The sequence below is a fragment of the Marmota flaviventris genome, chromosome 3 (genome assembly GCF_047511675.1).
Source record: "Marmota flaviventris isolate mMarFla1 chromosome 3, mMarFla1.hap1, whole genome shotgun sequence".
Classification (NCBI taxonomy): Eukaryota; Metazoa; Chordata; class Mammalia; order Rodentia; family Sciuridae; genus Marmota; species Marmota flaviventris.
The window spans coordinates 22,223,009-22,241,409 of record NC_092500.1 but is presented as its reverse complement, the minus strand read 5'-3'; the positions used below and the strand labels follow the sequence as shown (position 1 = coordinate 22,241,409).

General features: G+C 34.9%; 1 protein-coding gene across 3 annotated transcripts in view; it reads left to right on the top strand.

Moving 5' to 3' along the window:
• Window positions 1-10,575, top strand: part of Tmpo (thymopoietin) — a 34,281-nt gene extending 23,706 nt beyond the window's left edge. Inside the window, exons 5-9 of one of the 3 annotated variants that reach the window (XM_027950726.3) lie at window positions 5,769-5,888; window positions 5,988-6,083; window positions 6,482-6,592; window positions 7,625-7,713; window positions 8,520-10,575. In XM_027950726.3, coding sequence (XP_027806527.2) covers window positions 5,769-5,888; window positions 5,988-6,083; window positions 6,482-6,592; window positions 7,625-7,713; window positions 8,520-8,805 — 702 coding nt within the window. In that variant the 3' untranslated portion in view covers window positions 8,806-10,575. The remainder of the gene's footprint in view (window positions 1-5,768; window positions 5,889-5,987; window positions 6,084-6,481; window positions 6,593-7,624; window positions 7,714-8,519) is intronic. The other 2 variants (XM_027950805.3, XM_027950876.3) reach the window with 2 other exon arrangements.
• The last annotated feature ends 7,826 nt before the right edge of the window (window positions 10,576-18,401 follow it).

The window sequence follows — 18,401 nt, the reverse complement described above, 5'->3', positions numbered from 1 at the left end:
TCAAATATAGCTATTTAAATGACAGCGTCATTTTCCTACCTAGTAAAATTATTAGTTTTTTTTTAATATCTAAACTGTTCATGTTATTCCAGTTTTAGAAGTGTTGCACTTTTCTATTTTACATTTGTTTGGATCAATCAGGGATCCAGACAAGATCCATACATTGTATTTTATTTTTTAAATGAATTTTTTAGATTTCTAAGTCTGTGGCTATTCTTACTAAACTGCTTTTCTTCCCTCCATTTATTTGGTCTAGAAATTAGGTCATTAGATTCTCTCCCACATTCTGGATTTGATTTGTCAGATCATGTAATTTGCTCTTCTAGACCCTGTGTATCCTGTACACTGGAAGTTAGTCCAATAGATTGTTCCCTAATGATAGAAATGTTTTATATCTGTGCTGTTCATTACAGTAGTGTCTAGGGTTTGAACACATGGAATTTGTCTTAGCATGTCTGAGAAACCAAGTCTTTAATTATATTTAATTTAAATTTAAATTGATACATGTGGCTAGTGGCTTCCATGTTGAACAGAATAGATCTGAAGGGTTGGTTAGATTCAGGTTCAGTTTCTTTGGCAAGAATGATGCTGTAGTCTTCCTATTGATCATTTCAGGAGATATATATATACACATGCCCTTTTGATGATGCCAAAATTAATTAGTAGGTTCAGATATTGAAAGAATTATCTATCCAATTAGAAGTTTTACATTGGCCTTTCATTATAATGGTTCCAGTTGTTATTAATGATTATTGCTTAAATCCATTATTTTATTTGAGGTTCTAAAATGGTGATTTGAGGGTTGGGGTGTAACTCAGTGGTAGAGCACTTGCTTAGCATGCTCAACACCCCAGGTTCAATTCACAGCAATACAAAAGATAAAATGGTTGTAAAATGGTGAAGGCTAGGGCTGTAGCTTAGTGGTAGAGCACTTGCCTAGCATGCATGAGGCACTGGGTTTGATCCTCAGTACTACATAAAAATAAATAAAATAAAGGCATTCTGTCCATCTATTAACTACCAAAAAATTTAAGAATAAATAAATAAAATAAAATGGTGATTTGTCTCAGTATCTCACTCCTTTATATCTATGACCAGGTTTTTTTTTTTTTTTTTTTTAATAAAGAACCATTCCTCATAAATTTCTCAGGTACCTAAAAATAAAATTTTATACAAGAGGCTGGGATTGTGGCTCAGAGGTAAAGCGCTCACCTAGCACCGGTGGGACCCGGGTTCGATCCTCAGCGCCACATAAAAATAAAGGCATTGTGTTGTGCCCATCTATACCTAAAAAATAAATATTTAAAAAAAATTTATACAAGAGAAATGCTTTCTTGCCTTTTGTTTGCCAGTTTTCAAATTGATATTCATAATTAATATGTCGAAGGGTTAGCAATAAAACTTTACATATTGACTTGTGATGTACTATGTGTACTATAGTCATTTTTTCTTTCCCCCCACAGCATTAGTTTTTTTTTTTTTTTTTTTGTATTTGGACATAATGCCTTTATTTTATTTATGTTTATATGGTGCTGAGGATCAAACCCTGTGCCTTGCACATACCGCTGAACCACAACCCCGGCCCCACAGTGTGCCATCTTTTGTCAGTGGAAATTACTAAGTTGGTTCCTGTATTCTTTTATTGTCTCCCATATGTCTTTGGTAGTTTCTTGCTAGGGTGCTCCTTCAATGAAGTTGCCATTGCTTTACTCCTTTTCGGAGAAAAGTAAATCATGAATGAATGGTGAACTTTTGGGTGTTACACTTATATCTCTTCTAAAATGCTTGGTATCTTGGTTCTTCAAATGATAGTATATCTTATGTATCACAGGTGTTTCACAGTATTCTAACAATAAGATTGCTAAATGCGGTTTAGGACTTTATTTTTCCTTTTCTTTAGGGCATATTTCATTAGGATATAAAGTCAAATGCTATGTTTAAATATACTTGAAAGACTTTTTATTTGTGTCCTAAAGCCACAACTTAATGTACTGTTAGGGGGGTTTGTTGTTTTTTCTTTTTTTCTTTAACCAAACTTTGGTTAGTTTCTTTTTGAAAATATAAGTAAATGCACAAATTTATTTATACATATATGTGATATGTATGTATATATGTTTGTTCCCTTTCTCTTTGCTTAAAAGGCAACCTACTTTGTACATTATCTTTAACCTAAGCACATATCCCAGATCACTCCATATCTGAATTTATCCATGTTCCTCATTGTTTTGTACAACTGCACTTTGTGTTGCAGTTTGTAATTTATTTAGCCACTTCCCTTTTGGTTAATATTTGAGTAATTTTCATTTGTATGCTGTTATGAATAATGCCAAGGTGAGTGTTTGTCTTTTCCTTTTTTTTTTTTTTTTTTGGTGGTGGTGCTGGGGATTGAACCCAGGGCTTTGTGCATGCAAGGCAAGCATTCTACCAACTGAGCTATATCCCCAGCTCAGTGCTCGTCTTTTTGTTGATGAGGATTTATTGCCTTTTTAACCTAGCTCTCCTGCAAATGTTCTCAAGTGCCTCAGCTACTTAATGTCTTTTGACTGACTTTTTGCCTGATATATTATCAGAAAGCAATATGAAAACATCTCACTGAACATAGATGATACTGCAATTCTTATTTTGTCTGCAAAATACACAGCAATCACATTTCTAATTTTACATCTCAGTGAGCTTCCTTTTAATCATTGTTTATCATCTTACTAAATAATTATAGTACTGAATTATAATTTTATATTTTTAATTTTGGGGGGGGTGATCTTAGGGGCACTCAACCACTGAGCCATATCCCCAGCCTTGATTTGTACTTTATTTAGAGACAGGGTCTGACTGAGTTGTTTATAGTGCTTTGCTGTTGCTGAGGCTGCTTTGAACACGCAATCCTCCTGCCCCAGCTTCCAGAGCAGCTGTGATTACAGGCGAGTGACATCACACCCAGCTTAAAGTCATTTATGATGTGGGTTCTAATAAAAAATCCTTAGGATAATTTTTTGTTTTAGTTGGACACAATACCTTTATTTATTTATTTTTATGTGGTGCTGAAGATTGAACCCAGTGCTTCACACATGCAAATGCTCTACCACTGAGCTGCAGCTTGAGCCCCTAGAATATCTTTTTTAATTGTGTTAAAGGTTCTCAGTTTTCCGTAAAGATCACTAATTCTAAATTGGATAATGATGGGAACTAATAAAACTGGTTGAAATTTTCCAAGAACTTATAAAATCTGAACAAAAGAAATATAAATTATTTTTAGAATTCTCAAGTAGGCCCTCAGTCAACCAACGTTCCTTGTGTTTCCTGCCACAAAAGATTATAAAGAACTTTAAATGAAATTTAACTTTAAAAATGTAAACTTTATTTTTAATTAACCATAATTATTATTTCAGTAGATGTTTGGTAAAGTTTTTAATGGACTATTATTTATTCAATCCAAAACATAACAAAGTTCTGGAATTTGGCCTGGCACAGTAAAAGGGGGTTGTAGCTCAGTTGTAAAGCACCCATGGGTTCAATCCCTGGTACCAAGAAAGAAAGAAAGAAAGTTAAACCTTGAGTTTGGTAGATGATCAATTCTAAGGAAAAAGATTGTCTTCCCCCAGCCCCTTTACCTTCATCTTGGTTATAGGTAAAGTGTCTGGTTTTATTGTGTCACTTACACAACTGATAAACTTAGTTCTTTCAAGTAATGTAATTCTTTGAAGAGTTTTTAAGTACTGAATACATGTCAAATAGACTATCAAACTAAAATATTTTTAAAATACTTCTAATTATTTTTGACCAGCATTGAATAATTAATTATTTAAAAGGGAATGATATTCGGGGCTGGGGTTGTGGCTCAGAAGTAGAGTGCTCGCCTAGCATGTGCGGGCCCCTAGGTTCTATCCTCAGCACCACATTAAAATAAAGGTATTTTGTCCAAGTACACATGAAAATAAATTTTTTTAAAAGAGACCAATATTTAAGTAGGATTTTTTTCCTTAACTTCAAGGTACATGTTAAATCTACTGCAGTTATATTAAGCCAGTTATTCCCAACTCTGCACATTAGAATCCTCTTAAGAGCAATAAGAATTAACTGTATCCAGACTTTTATTTATTTATTTTTTAATTTGTGTTTACTCATTTGTGCTAGAAATTGAACCTAGGGCATTGCAGACATTAAGCATATACTTGACCAATGAGCTATACCCCCAGCCCTGTCTAGACCCTTTTAGAAGGATTCTGATCTAATTGGTCTGAGGTGAGGGTTGGGAGCATCCAACAGATTATAAAGCTCTCCCTAGATGATACTCTGCCACCAAGATTGAGAACCTCAAATTAAAACTATTATTTTTTCTTATTTTTAAATACTTAAGAATTTGACTGCTATTAAGCATTTATTATGTTTTGTGATTTGCTTACACATTTGTCTTTAGACTAACTATAATTTTACATTCAGCAAGTATTTCCTAATTGTTAGTTGGATAAGGAATACAGATTTAGATTGTGAGAAAAAGTAAACTCTTATGTCAATTCCAAGTACAGATAAATATAAAATCAGATACATGAGACAATGTTCCTTTGTGAGGTTTTGGTACAAATTTGCATATTTTAAAATAATTTTTCTTGTTACAGGATAAGAATAAATGTGTCTTTAAATTTAATAGACACTAACTTGGTCATAATACTACCAGTTATCTAGGTAAAATATTATCTTGAAAAGTGACAACCTAGGCACACTGTGCTGTAATACTAATAATTAGTTGATGTTATCTAGTTAGAAGGAATTTAAAATAATCATCTGATAATAGCGGCTTCAAAATTGAAAGCTTGTTACTTGGAATGCAGAATCTTAGGTTCCGTTCCAGAACCTCTGAATCAGATTCTGCATTTTAACAAAAGGTTCAGGTGATTGATATATATATTTGGCCTAATGAATTTAAAACTGTAAGCATCCAGGAACTAATAAAATTATTTCTTAAAAAAGGAAACAATCTGTTGATCCCCTCCCCCCCTCCAGGGAGAAATTAATCCGGAACTAGAAAGTAGTAACCATCACTATTACCTTTCTATCTTTCTGTATGAGGTGTGGGAGCATTGTGGTTTGGCAGTGACATACTGTGTTTATATATTCACTAGGATGATCATTAGGTTTTTCTTGTTTGAGTCTGTTTGTTTCTAAGAGTTTGACACCTGGGAATTTTTTAGTTTACATAGCCAAGTATGGTTTATAATTCAAACTGTTTCTATTAAAATAATACTAATCACATGAAAAGAATGTTTGATCTGTTCTAACAGTCAGAAAAGTTCTGGTTGGTTTGTTTGCAATGCTAGGGATCAAACTCAGAGCCTTGCACATGCTAGGCAAGCACTCTACCACTGTGCTACATCCTCAGCCAAAAGTTTGTGTTTTTGTTTTAAAAGGAAATTGACCTGCTATATAATAAATGACTTTCATTTAAGTCATGATCATTCTGCTTCTTTGTTGAGACAAGAGTTGCAGCTGCATTATTAGAGCTGCCCAAGCATACAATGAGTCACAAAAGGACCCAGTGATAATTGGTGTTTTTTCCCCTCTTATTGGTGGACTCTTTAGTGTATTTTATGATTCTTTAAGAGTTTTTCTGATGCTGAATGTTCAATCGGTGCGATAGAAATGTTTTGAAGGCATAGCATTATTTGTAAATGCTGGCATTTGGAGACTTGTTGGCTTTGCAGTGTGCTAATGTGGCCATTTTTAGGGTGTTTGATGTTAGAATATGACTTTTTAATGTGTCAATGCTTAAATAGAGCTATTCACAAGCTGGAGTAACTGAGACTGAATGGACAAGTGGATCTTCCAAAGGCGGACCTCTGCAGGCATTAACTAGGGAATCTCCAAGAGGGTCAAGAAGAACTCCAAGGAAAAGGGTGATGCAAGGCTTATTCCTTAGAATTGGGTTTTCAGATTGGTAGGGTTTTAGTGATTACTTTATATTTATTGTTTTTGTTTTGTTTTCAAACTAACAGGTGGAAACTTCACAACATTTTCGTATAGATGGTGCAGTAATTTCAGAGAGTACTCCCATAGCTGAAACTATAATGGCTTCAAGCAACGAATCCTTAGTAAATATGTTTTGTGAACTATACAAGTGGTCTTCTTTGAAAATTGCCCTTTAATTGGAAATGGGGAGGTGGTAAATTTTGGCAAATCTCAAAATCTACAAATTTTTAATATTTCAAACGGGTTTTCCCCCCATATATTTCTGAATTTTAGAATTTTTCAATATAGCTATTTTATTACAAATAAGTTCAATTCCTCACACAAGAATCCATACTTTTTTACTAAGTATTTGAAGAACTATAAGACCTATAAAGTACTCAACGTGTGTGTTTCTGGGCTCCATTGCCTAAATTTTTGTTAAGGGAAAGTCACGTGTTACAGAAATAGAATATTTTCTTTTCTTTTTAAGTGTCTGTTATGTTTGGATAATTCTGAGTCTGAATAATTTGAATCTTGGCAGGTTGTCAATAGGGTGACTGGAAATTTCAAGCATGCAACTTCTATTCTGCCAATCACTGAATTCTCAGACATACCCAGAAGAACACCAAAGAAACCATTGACGAGAGCTGAAGTAAATGAATAAAATTTAGATCAATGCTATCATTGATCTTTTAAAGAGGAAATATTTATATTTGGGGTTTTTTTTTTCTCCAGTGGGAGGGAACAGAGCTTTCTTGGGTGGTGGTTGTGTGTGTGTGTGTGTGTGTGTGTGTGTGCGCGCGTGCGTGCGTGCGTGAGCACACGCATTTCTCATTTTTAAGACACTTTTAATAGTGAAAACAGAAATTAACTAATATAGTATGCCATGCTAATACTACCCTTTTGCTGCTATGTGCCTTCTTAAGTTCTGGTTTTCAAAGGAGTGGTCATTTGTGTGCTGCTTGTAATATGTTCTATTTGTCATGGATGCAAGTTTAGAAGTGCTGCCTGGGCTGTGAGGGATGCTACATCTTTCTTCTGTCGAAATGTTAAATAATGGGACTTTAAAGTGACTTTGTGTGGTGCTTGAATGGGTTAACTCCTGTATAATTATGCTTTAAAGTACTAACTGCATGGTACATTATAATTTTTATGAATCTTTATTAAAGGAGATGAAATTATTTTGATGTGGGTTTTAAAGGTAAACATATACAGCAAAACAAGCCAAAATTTTTTCTAAGCTGAGGAGATTGCATTGCCTATAGTTTTAAACATAAACTAGAATTGGTTAAAGGTCCATGTTAATTGGTCACTTCCTATATTTGATTATTTTATTTTATTATGGAATTCCTAATAAGAAAAAATGTATTCTTAATGTTTTATTAATGAAAAACATGGAAAATCATTGAGGGAATTTACACTGCCACATTAGGTTGCTGATTTTTTTTTTCCCCTGTTTATTGGCATGGCAGTTTTCCCCCAATAGCCACATTAATATCACTTCATGATGAAGAAATTTAAAGAGAGCCGTAGAACTCTGTGAATACCTAGATGGTAATAAATTTAGAAACGGCAGTCATAAAAGCTAGGATAGATTAAAGGGCATTTTTGTTCTCTAAAACTTCTATTTAAAATTATTACACACTTATATTGAATTTTAACTTGTTTCTTTCTTTTTTGTTAGGTGGGAGAAAAAACAGAGGAAAGAAGAGTAGAAAGAGATATTCTTAAGGAAATGTTCCCCTATGAAGCATCTACACCAACAGGAATTAGGTACTTGGAAATACTGAATCAAGTATAAGTGTACTCTGCTAGGGAATTCTTCATTCTTCATTACAAAGTTATTTTACTCTGTTTTCAGAATTAAACTGTTCTTTGGGGAACAGATTAATTCTCCTAAGCCACAAGTTATTCGTGTCCTTGAAAGTTGAATCATTTTCAAAATTAACTTGTCAAAACAACTAATAAAAAAAAATTAACTTGTCAAGTTGAAGGATTATAAATAAATCTTTTACCTTCTATTTATTTAATTTTATTTATTTGGCAGTACTAGGGGTATAACCCCAGGCCTTCAGTCTCTTCCCTCATTTATTTTTTGTGGTGCTGTGATTGAACCCATGGCCTTGTCCATGCTAAACATGTGCTCTCCCACTAAGCTACATCCCAAGCCCTGAAGGAAATCAATTATTTCGTGCATTTATTCTTTCTAATTGAAAAACTGGAGTTAGATTTACCTGTTGAATTACTTCCTTACTGAAAGAATCACAGCCAAAACTACCTTCTGTTTTAATTTTCTCCTAAATATACTTGCTTTAAAAATAACTTTTAAGGCAAGTCCAGTGAGCATTTATCAATGTTCTGCATGTTATTTTCTAATAAAAAATACATCTGACTTTTAAAGTGGAAAATGTTTAGAAGTTTTAAATTGACTTGACCTTGTGGCTTTATATATATCAATTTTGTACTGCTGCCTCATAGAATATTCTTAGAATTAGAAGTGGTATGACGTTTTATGTTACTTGTTCAAATCATGAGCTCATCTAAAATTATTTTTCTCTTTCTCCTTTTACTTTCAACAGTGCTAGTTGCCGCAGACCAATCAAAGGGGCTGCAGGCCGGCCATTAGAACTCGGTGATTTCAGGATGGAGGAATCTTTCTCATCTAAATATGTTCCTAAGTATGTTCCTTTGGCAGATGTCAAATCAGAAAAGACAAAAAAGGGACGTTCCATTCCCGTATGGATAAAAATTTTGCTGTTTGTTGTTGTGGCAGTTTTTTTGTTTTTGGTTTATCAAGCTATGGAAACCAACCAAGGAAATCCTTTCTCTCGTTTTCTTCATGATGAAAATAGAAAATCCACCTGAATTATATCACTTTGGCACATTCAACTTGGTCTCCTATTTTTAATAACTAGAAAAACATTTGTGTATATTTGTTGACTCAAGAACTAAAAATAATGTGATTTCACTTCAAATTTAATATTCCATGGAAAAGCAAACAAGATATCTGAATGAACTTCATTTAAATGTTTTGGACTTTGGACTAGTGGGAGATCACTTTGTGCCATATGGATAATCTTTTTTAGCTCTGGAACTTTTTGTAGGCTTTATTTTTTTAATGTGGACATCTTATTTCATTTTTGGGAAAATATATTGTTTTGTGTATTTGGAAAACAAGGGCAAAACATGGTAGTATAATGTGAAATTACACATTTAAATACTTTGAATTCTTACAGAAAAGATTAAGAATTATTCTCTGCTGAATAAAATTTTACAGAGGTGGAACATTGAAATTTGGTAAGAGAAAGTAATTTGGTTGTACTTTTGTAACTGAAACAGATTGACAGTGTTTATGAGGGAAAGTACAGCAATAATCTCTTCTGTAACTTATTGATAGTAATGTTGCTATTGTAGCCCTATCATACTCACTTTTTAAAAGATTTCTAATATCATGAATGTCCTCTTTCAGTAAGACCCATTTAAATACAATTGATTTTTAGCAGGGATCTTTTAGGGTGACATAATACTTGTTTTAGAGAACTAGCTGGCTGTACATATTAGCTAGCTAGAAGGCTAAAATTGGAAATTTATACTTTTTATTTACAACTGAAGATTCTGTCAATCCAATTTACTACCAGAATTTTTTTTTTTTTTTTTTTTTTTTTTAAGAAAAGTAAGTGAGTGTATGTGTTTTGTTTAAAAGTTAGAAATTTAAATACTGGTGTTGTTCCATTTGGATTATTTGTTGCATTGTCTTCTATTACCAAAAACAAACTTTTGCCAAGTGTTTTTTCCCCCCCTATATTTCCAGCTATAGTTTGATTAAAAAGTAAAAAAGTATTTGCTTTTAAACTACATACAAGTAGTAGTTAAAGTTGTAAACTTTCAGTGCAAAGTGGGCATTATGATTTTGTATACTCTTGAATTATGGTTAGCTTTATCTTTGTGGTTGATTTATTTTAACTTTTTAGCTAAAACTTACCTCATGTATAACTTGGTTGCATAAAATTGTAGGTGATGGAAAGAAATTTCAGTAGAATCAGGTAAAACATAAAAACTTTAAACTTAATCATTTGATTTGCAACTTTATCGTCATTGACCATAAAGCACACTAAAAACATAAGTTATTTTTAAAATACCATCCAAAATAAAAGATAATTTTAACAAAGGAAGAAATTGAAGGTGTATTTAGACCACCAAACTTTTTGTTTGAACTAGCACTATTCTGATTTTTAGATTTTAGGTATTTTGTAGACATTTTTACTGAACTTCTGCAAATCAGACCAGACACACTTATAGGTCTGATTCTGCAGAGGCACTCATAGATCTGAAAAGCTTTCCTCTTTGAATTAAAATGTTGCTTTGAGATGAGCCACAGAGGAGGCATGTTTTACTTGACATTTATGTAAGATCAGTTCTCTAATAGGAAAAGTATGGTCCAAAATAGCAAAAGGACTGGGTAAAACGTGTACTCTTTTTTAAAAAAACAAACATGTATTTGGTCTTTTGTCTGTGTCTGTTTTATTCCACTAGAGTAAATGTGTCTTTGTTGTAAACACAAAGCATTTCTTCCTGATTAAATCATAGATGTAGATTTACAGTATAATTCAATAATAAAAAAATAATTAACCTCTAGTTTTGTTGTTGCAATATATGATTTTTAGATAGCTCAAACAGTAAGATTTCTAGGTAAAATTTCTCGTGTATTTATGGATTGAGTTTTAGTTCTCATTTCAGTCTATTCCTATGTGTGTTACTTCTAATTACTGTAGTAATCAGGTCCTCATTTGTTCATAAGTAAGCAATGTACGTCCATTATATCTGCAGAATGATGTTAAGTCTCCCATTTACTCTCAATACTAGCCCCGACTTTACTGTTGTTAGAACTTATCTGTGACACTCTTGCATTGAGACTAAGCCAAAGTAGTCACTGTTGTATTCATTGTGGAATCGTGTCCACAAGATGAAAGTGCTGTTGTTACATCTCTGATTTGTGTCTCCAATGGTGATCTTATTAACAATGGTTTTTAAAGTAATAAATACACTATAATTAATTGGAAAGTAATTAGTGTGAAAGGTTTAAAATAACAATTTGTTGCATGCTTACCATGTGCCAGGTAATATTACTCTTATGCCCTTGATATGTATTGACTCAGCCTTCCTGATAATCATGTAAAGTAGGTATTATTCTCTCATGGCAAATGAGAGAATGGATGCCCAGAGAGATTATGCTCATCTGAGAAATGATGGATCTATTTGCATATGTTAGAGGGGACCAAATACACATAATCATTTCTCTATTCAGCCCTGTTCCTTCCATGATTTTGGTGGTGCATCTCTTTTAAATTTCTAAATAGGGTTTTTTTAGGGTTAAGTATTTCACTGCTAGCTTTACTATTTTTGTTTTGATTAATCACTTCTTATTTTAATTGTTATTAGCCATTTGAATTTAAGACTTCCTAATTTTTGTTATTTCATCTGTTTTCTATCCTTCACGCAGCTTTTTGAAGTATCTTTTGCTGTCATCTTTGTCAATTGTGTCGAACACATTTTTATTTCTTTATTACTGATGTAGTTTTAGCAGGAAGAGAGCAATCACATATCATCCTTCTCGCCAAAGATTTGGGTAAGAAGAACTAGAGAAGCACCATCAAATTGGGTCATTTCGTAGGTTTTTGTTGTTGATTTTTTTTGTGGTGCTGGGGATTGAACAAACAGGGCCTTAAGCATACTAGGCAAGTACTCTAGCATTGGGTTACATCCCCAGCTCGAGACATGAGAGTTTTGAGTACAGGGGAATTCCTGTGTTTTGTAATGTTCTCCTGATATTGAATCATTAGTTAAACTGACAGTGGCTTTTATGCTATATTCATAGTGGTTTAAAAGTTTTTCACCACCTTCTTCAAGAAACATTTATTCCAAGCCCCCTTTGTGCCAAATACATTAATGTTTGGTGCATGAGTGCAGTTTTGGAAATAATCTTTGAGCTTGAATTGGGCATTCTTTGGGCAAGGTGGGTTTGTTGTTGTTTTGTTTGTTTGTTGTGGTGCTAGGGATTGAACCCAGGGCCTTGTGCATGTGAGGCAAGCACCTCTGCCAACTGAGCTATATCCCCAGCCCACAAGTGGTATTTTTTTTAAAAAGTATTTGACCATCCTATTAACTAATAGTCATATAAATTTATTAGGAGTTTAAATATTTTTTTAATATTTATTTTTTAGTTTTAGGTAGACACAATATCTTTATTTATGTGGTGCTGAGGATCAAATCCAGTGCCTCATGCATGCTAGGTGAGCACTCTACCACTGAGCCACAACCCCAGCCCAGCAGTTTAAATATTGATAATTATTTTTTATCATATTAACCTTGTGTTAAATAGGACCAAAAACTTGTCAAAACTACAAACCAAAAGCTTTTATACTAGATCACTACTGACTTTGTTGTTCAAAATTTAACATATAGATATTGTAGCTGTGAATAATTTCAAATGGGAAAGAAGTGTGAAGCATGTGTTTTATTCACATTAATAATAGTTTACTATTTATTTGTTTCTGGTTTGGGAAAAGAAGACTTATTATTTTATAGAAAATTATGTCAAAATCTAGCTAGTTACCTGCATGCCATGGCACAAACCTCTAATCCAGCAACTTGGGAGACCTGTGGGTAATATTGCAAGTTTGAAGCCAGCCTGGGCAATTTATGGAGACCCTGTCTCAAAATCAAAAAAGGGCTGGAAATGTAAGCTCAGTGGTAGAGCACCCAATCCAGTAGCCTGAAATAATTGCCACAGTTTCTGGATCATAAGTAAGGAAGGAGCCTGGGTAGTTCTGGATCAGTATCTCATGACTTTGCAGTTATGCCATCACCATGGCTACAGTATCATCTGAGGGATCAGGAGGGGAGAATCTGCTTCCAAGCTCAGAGTAATTGTCATACCCGAGTGCCCTCTTGACATAGTTGCAGGCTTCTACCACATTAACCCAGGTGCACCCAAGATAGAGACTTGGTGCCTGCAGAAGACATACGTGTTCATCAGTCACTCCCCTCTCATGTGTTTCTGGGCCAAACCTTCCTGTTAGGAATGACCTCCAGAACAAGACAGAACCTCTGAAAGCCTCTGATCAGTTGCTTAGGAAACAGAGTCTTTAAACATTGTGACCAGCAGGTCTTGAGTCGGCCTTAAATGTATACTGACCAAAAAAACCACAGTAATCACAAAAAAATCTGACTTTTTCAAAAGAAGGAAAGTAGAAAATACTCTACTTTAAAATGAATAAAAGGGAAGATGCACAAGTCTCCATTAACACACTTGATGGTAAAACCTCCCCAGTGTTTGCTTTTGGGTTATTTTGTGTGCTGGGCATGGAACCCAGGGCTTTGTACATGCAGCAGATGCTCTACTACTGAGCTCTAAAGAGAAGAAAATAATGATCAGAAACATCAAAATACCAATAACCTGTGGAAAGGAGGACTTTGTGATCAGAAAAGTGTTCAGAGGGGAAGGAAAGTGAGGGCCATGCTATATTTACTGATCTAAGTGTTGCTTTGTGATCATAAATTTTACCTTTCTATGTACCTTGTTTCTGATATAGCTCGTGATTTTTTTTCTTAAAATTCGGAAAAGTTCCCAAGGCGAAGGAGAAAGTGATTTTTGTTGGTCATATGTTGGACTTAGTTTTTCAAGAGTTGATTGTGTCTTGCCCAAATATTCAAAATAGTCTTGAAAAAACAATGACAGGTACCATACTTTCTAATTTCAAAACAATGTGGTGCTGGCATATGAAGTAGGATAGAAATCCTACAGGCAATGAAGTAGGATAGAAATCCCAGAAATAAACCCTCACATTTACTGTCAGATGACTTTTCTCCAAGGGCACTGTAGACAGGGAAAGGTTGATCTCTTCTGCAGTAGGAAACTGGATATCCATGTGCAGAAGTGTGAAGTCGAACCCTTACTGTCCTCCATATTTAAAAAAAAAATTAACTCAATGGATTAGAAATATAAATTTGAGACCCAAAACTACACAATTTCTAGAAGAAAACAGGGAAAGCTTTAGCAGCAATTTGCTTGCAGTAATACCAGAAGCACAGGCAACAAAAGGCAAAGAGAGAAGTGGGCTTACATCAAACTTCAAAACTTCTGTGTATTAAAGGACACAATAAAATGAAATGATAATCTGTGGAATGGGAGAAAATATTTGAAAATCTGATGGGGATCATGTCCCAGAACATGTGAAGAACTTAGAACAACAAAATGGCCTATTTATGGGCAAAGGGAGCTGGGTGCAGTGGTGTATACCTGAAGTCCCAGGTTGGGAGGCTGAGGCAGGAGGGTCACTTAAGCCAAGGAGTCTGGGGCCAACCTGGGAAACCTAGTGAGACTCTGTCTCCCAAGGAAAAGGTGGGTGGGGGGGGACGGTTTATTACACATTTCTCCAAAGAAGATATATAAATGGACAATAAGCTTATGAAAATTTGCTCAATATCACATAATCAGAAATGCAAATTGAAAGCATGATCATCTCATATCAGGATGGCTGGTCAAAAATTACAAGTGGTGACAAGGATGTGAGATAATTGGGCCCCTTATACACTGGTGAGAAAATAAAATGGTACAACCATTATGGAAAACAGTATAGTCGGCCCTCAAGTTAAAAGTGGATTTGTGGGGCCTGGGGATATGCCTCAGTGGTAAAGCACTTGCCTAGCACAAGTGAGGCACTGGGTTCAATCCTCAGCGCCACATAAAAATGAATAAATATATTGTGTCCATCTAAAAAGAAAAGTGGATTTGTATGATTCAGTAACCACCCTTTGGGGTATATATCCAAGAGAATTCAAAGTAGGCTCTCAAAGGCAATTGTCACAGGCGCAGTGGCACATTCCTATTTTAATTCCAGCAGCTTGGGAGGCTGAGGCGTGAGTTCAAAGCCAGCCTCAGCAAAAATAAAATGCTAAGCAACTCAGTGAGACCCTGTCTAAATAAAATATAAAATAAGGCTGGGGATGAGTGTCCCTGAGTTCAGTTCCTTTTACCCAGAAAAAAAAGCATATATATATATATATATATATATATATATATATCTGCTCATAGTAGCGTTATTTAAAATGGCCAAGAGGTGGAAGCAATTCAAACATTCTCAAAAATGTCGCATATGTGCACAATGAAATATTGTTCAGCCGTGAGGCAAATCCTGTCACTGTGATATAGATGGACCTTGAAGACATTACAGTAAGGGAAGTAAGCCACAAAATCTCAAATGCTGTATTATTTCATGTCAGAAGTCAACACAAAAACTAGAAAGGTGGGGCTGGGGATGTTCTCAGTGTTGGAGGACTTGCCCAGCATGCGTGAGGCCCAGGATTTTATCCCTAGTACTAGGGAGCTGGGGGGAAGGGAGAAAAAGGTGCCAAGGCTGAGGGTGAGGGAAGTAGAGAACTGTTATTTAATGTAGAATTTCAGTGTAGTCAGGCATGGTGGCGCACACCTGCAATCCCAGCAGCTCAGGAGGCTAAAACAGGAAGGTCACAAGTTTGAAGCCAGTCTCAGCAATTTAGCAAAACCCTATCTGACTCAAAAAGGGCAGGAGGTGTGGCTTAGTAGTTAAGCACCCCTGGGTTCAATCCCCAGTACCCCCCCCAAAAAAAAATCCACCTTTGAAAGGTGAAAAAGCCCTGGAGATGGGTTGCACAACAAAGTGAATATACTTAACACTACTGAACTGTACACTTGCAAATGGTTAACATGGAAAATGTTTTATTACCTTTTTTTAGCCACAATTTAAAGTTTTTAAAATTTTTTGTGGCTGAATCTAAAATTCTAAATTTTTAGCCTAAGTAAAATGAGTGGGTCATGCATAAAATACATTACTTAGGTATCTTCATAATTATTTTGTGTTAATTGTGCAAAATTCTAATTTACAAATGGTAAACACTTTTTTCAAGCTTTATCTGCTTTTTTAATTCTTTTAATTGTTTCCAAAATCAGGGACTCAAGTCTGTATTTGTAAATATGCTGTTCCTTATTTCAACTATGTATTCATCTCAAAAGACACAGAAAAACCGTTCAATTAAATTCCCATTATTTTTAAAAATTTGAAATCTAGCAATAGAAAGAAATATCCTTAATTTCTACAGGTTAATTTATCTGTCAAAACTTGGAGTTGTGTTAATAATAAAACAACAAGTACTGAATAAATTGTTCCTAAATCGTTACTTTAGGAAAAAAGAATGCTTACTGTCTTCACTACTTGTTCATTTCAAGGAAGATTAAATCTTTCTTTTGCAGCTGAGGAAACTATAGCCCAAAGGCATTAAGTTATTTTCATGAGGTCACGCAGTTAGCAGATCAAAACTGAAGTTTTAAATTCAGATCTGTCCCAAGGGTTTGTATTCTTACAAAAGATTGTCAAACCAGGCACAACTAAGCAAGTAACTCCAAACATTCAGACTCCGCTCTGTATATAAATAAATATTTGGTGGGCAACACTGATAAATAAAATAATCAATTTTACATAATGTGGAATTTTTTCTTTGATTAAAGGGCCTGAAGGGCTTCAACTGAAGCCTATTTAGTGGAATGGAGAAATAATATCTGCTTTTCCAAAGCAACACAACAGTGACCCATTTCCTAGACTATTAAAAGTAGATAGAGGATTCCTGAATCACAGTAGTTTAACTTACAAGTATTCAACTTTATGATGGTGAAAAAGTGATACATATTCAATGGAAGCCATACTTAGAATTTTTTATTTTTTATCTTTTCCCTGACTGATTCCCAGTATGTGGGGTTCAATATTGTCTTAGGATGCTGGGTAGCTCCCAGTCACACAATCTCAGAAGTGAAAAATGGATGCTCTACAGTATACTGTACCACCACCATTTTCTGGATGCAGGTATTCATTGTTACAGTAGACATTCAACCCTTTATTATAAAATACTTTGGGGCCTGGGGTTGTGGCTCACTGGTAGAGGGCTTGCCTAGCATGTGTGTGGCACTGGGTTTAATCCTCAGCACCACATAAATAAAATTATCGTGTCCATCTACAACTTAAATAAATAAAAGTACTCTTTGGTTAGAAGATTGTGCCCAACTGTGGGCTGTGTTTTGAACCCAGGCTAGGCTGCACTGTGACGTTCATAGCTCAAATGAATTAAATGTTGTTATAGCTTGGGTAAGAGGTGTCCTCCAAAAGCTCCTATGTAAATGCAGGAGTATTCGGAAGTGGAATGATCAGATTATGAGAACTGTCATCTAATCGGTGGATTAATCCACTTAATGGGTTAATGATTTTGAATGGATTACTAGATGGTAACTGTAGGAAGATGGGGCATGACTGAAGGAAGTGAGTCACTAGGGGTGAACCTTGGGGATTATGTATTTTATCCCTGGCTCCTCCCACTCTCTGTCACTTCTTACAAACTGAGTGGCTTTCTTCCCCCATGAAGTTCTACCTCACCTTGGTCCCAGAAGAGTTGAGTCAGCCAGCCATGGTCTGAAATCTGAAATCTTGAGTCCCAAATCAACCTTTGCTCCTCTAATTCCTTCTGCTCAGGATTTGGTCACAGTGACTAAAAGTTGATTACACACACAAATACATCTTTGACCTATGATACTTTCAACTTAACGATGTGATTGTTGGGCTGTAAATCCATAGTGAGTAAAGAAGCAGTTAATAGGGCTGGGGATGTGGCTCAAGCAGTAGCGCTCACCTGGCATGTGTGCGACCCGGGTTCGATCCTCAGCACCACATACAAACAAAGATGTTGTGTCCGCCGAAAACTAAAAAATAAATATTAAAAAATTCTCTCTGTCTTCTCTCTCTCTCTCTCTCAAAAAAAAATTTAAAAAAAGCAGTTAATAGAAAAAGTTATCAGTAAATGTTTACTTACAGTTTGTTTTGTCTTTGTAAATAAAGTTACTTTGGAGCAATGGGGCCTTGTTACCAACCAGAGAATGATAGTCACAAAGTATATGCTTGTTGTCTGCTACTCCTTTATTAGTCAAGAATGATACTGGTATTTTTACTCAAGTGATTTCAAATTTCATAATATTCAACAAATAAAATTTTGATTTTGTGGACAGAAGTCCTGTACTATTTTTATACTACTCTACCTTGCATAAGGCAGCTTTAAATGGAAGATGATTATAGACATTTTTGTAGATATTTCTAGTAATTAAAAAAATTTACACATAAATCAAAGCTTTTCCTAATTTTTATCTCCTCACAAACTAAGTATATTTCACAGTAAATTTTTTAAACAGTGCTATGGTTTGAATATGATTTGTCGCCCCCCCCCCAAAAAAAAAACTTACATTGAGGCTTAATCAAAGTGGCAGTGCTGAGAAGTGGGGCCTATCTGGAGGTGTTTGGGTCATGGGGGCAGAGCCTACCTGAAGAGATTAAAGCTGGTGGGAGTCATGAGTTCTCCCTCTTGTAGAACTGTTTGTGCCATGGCAG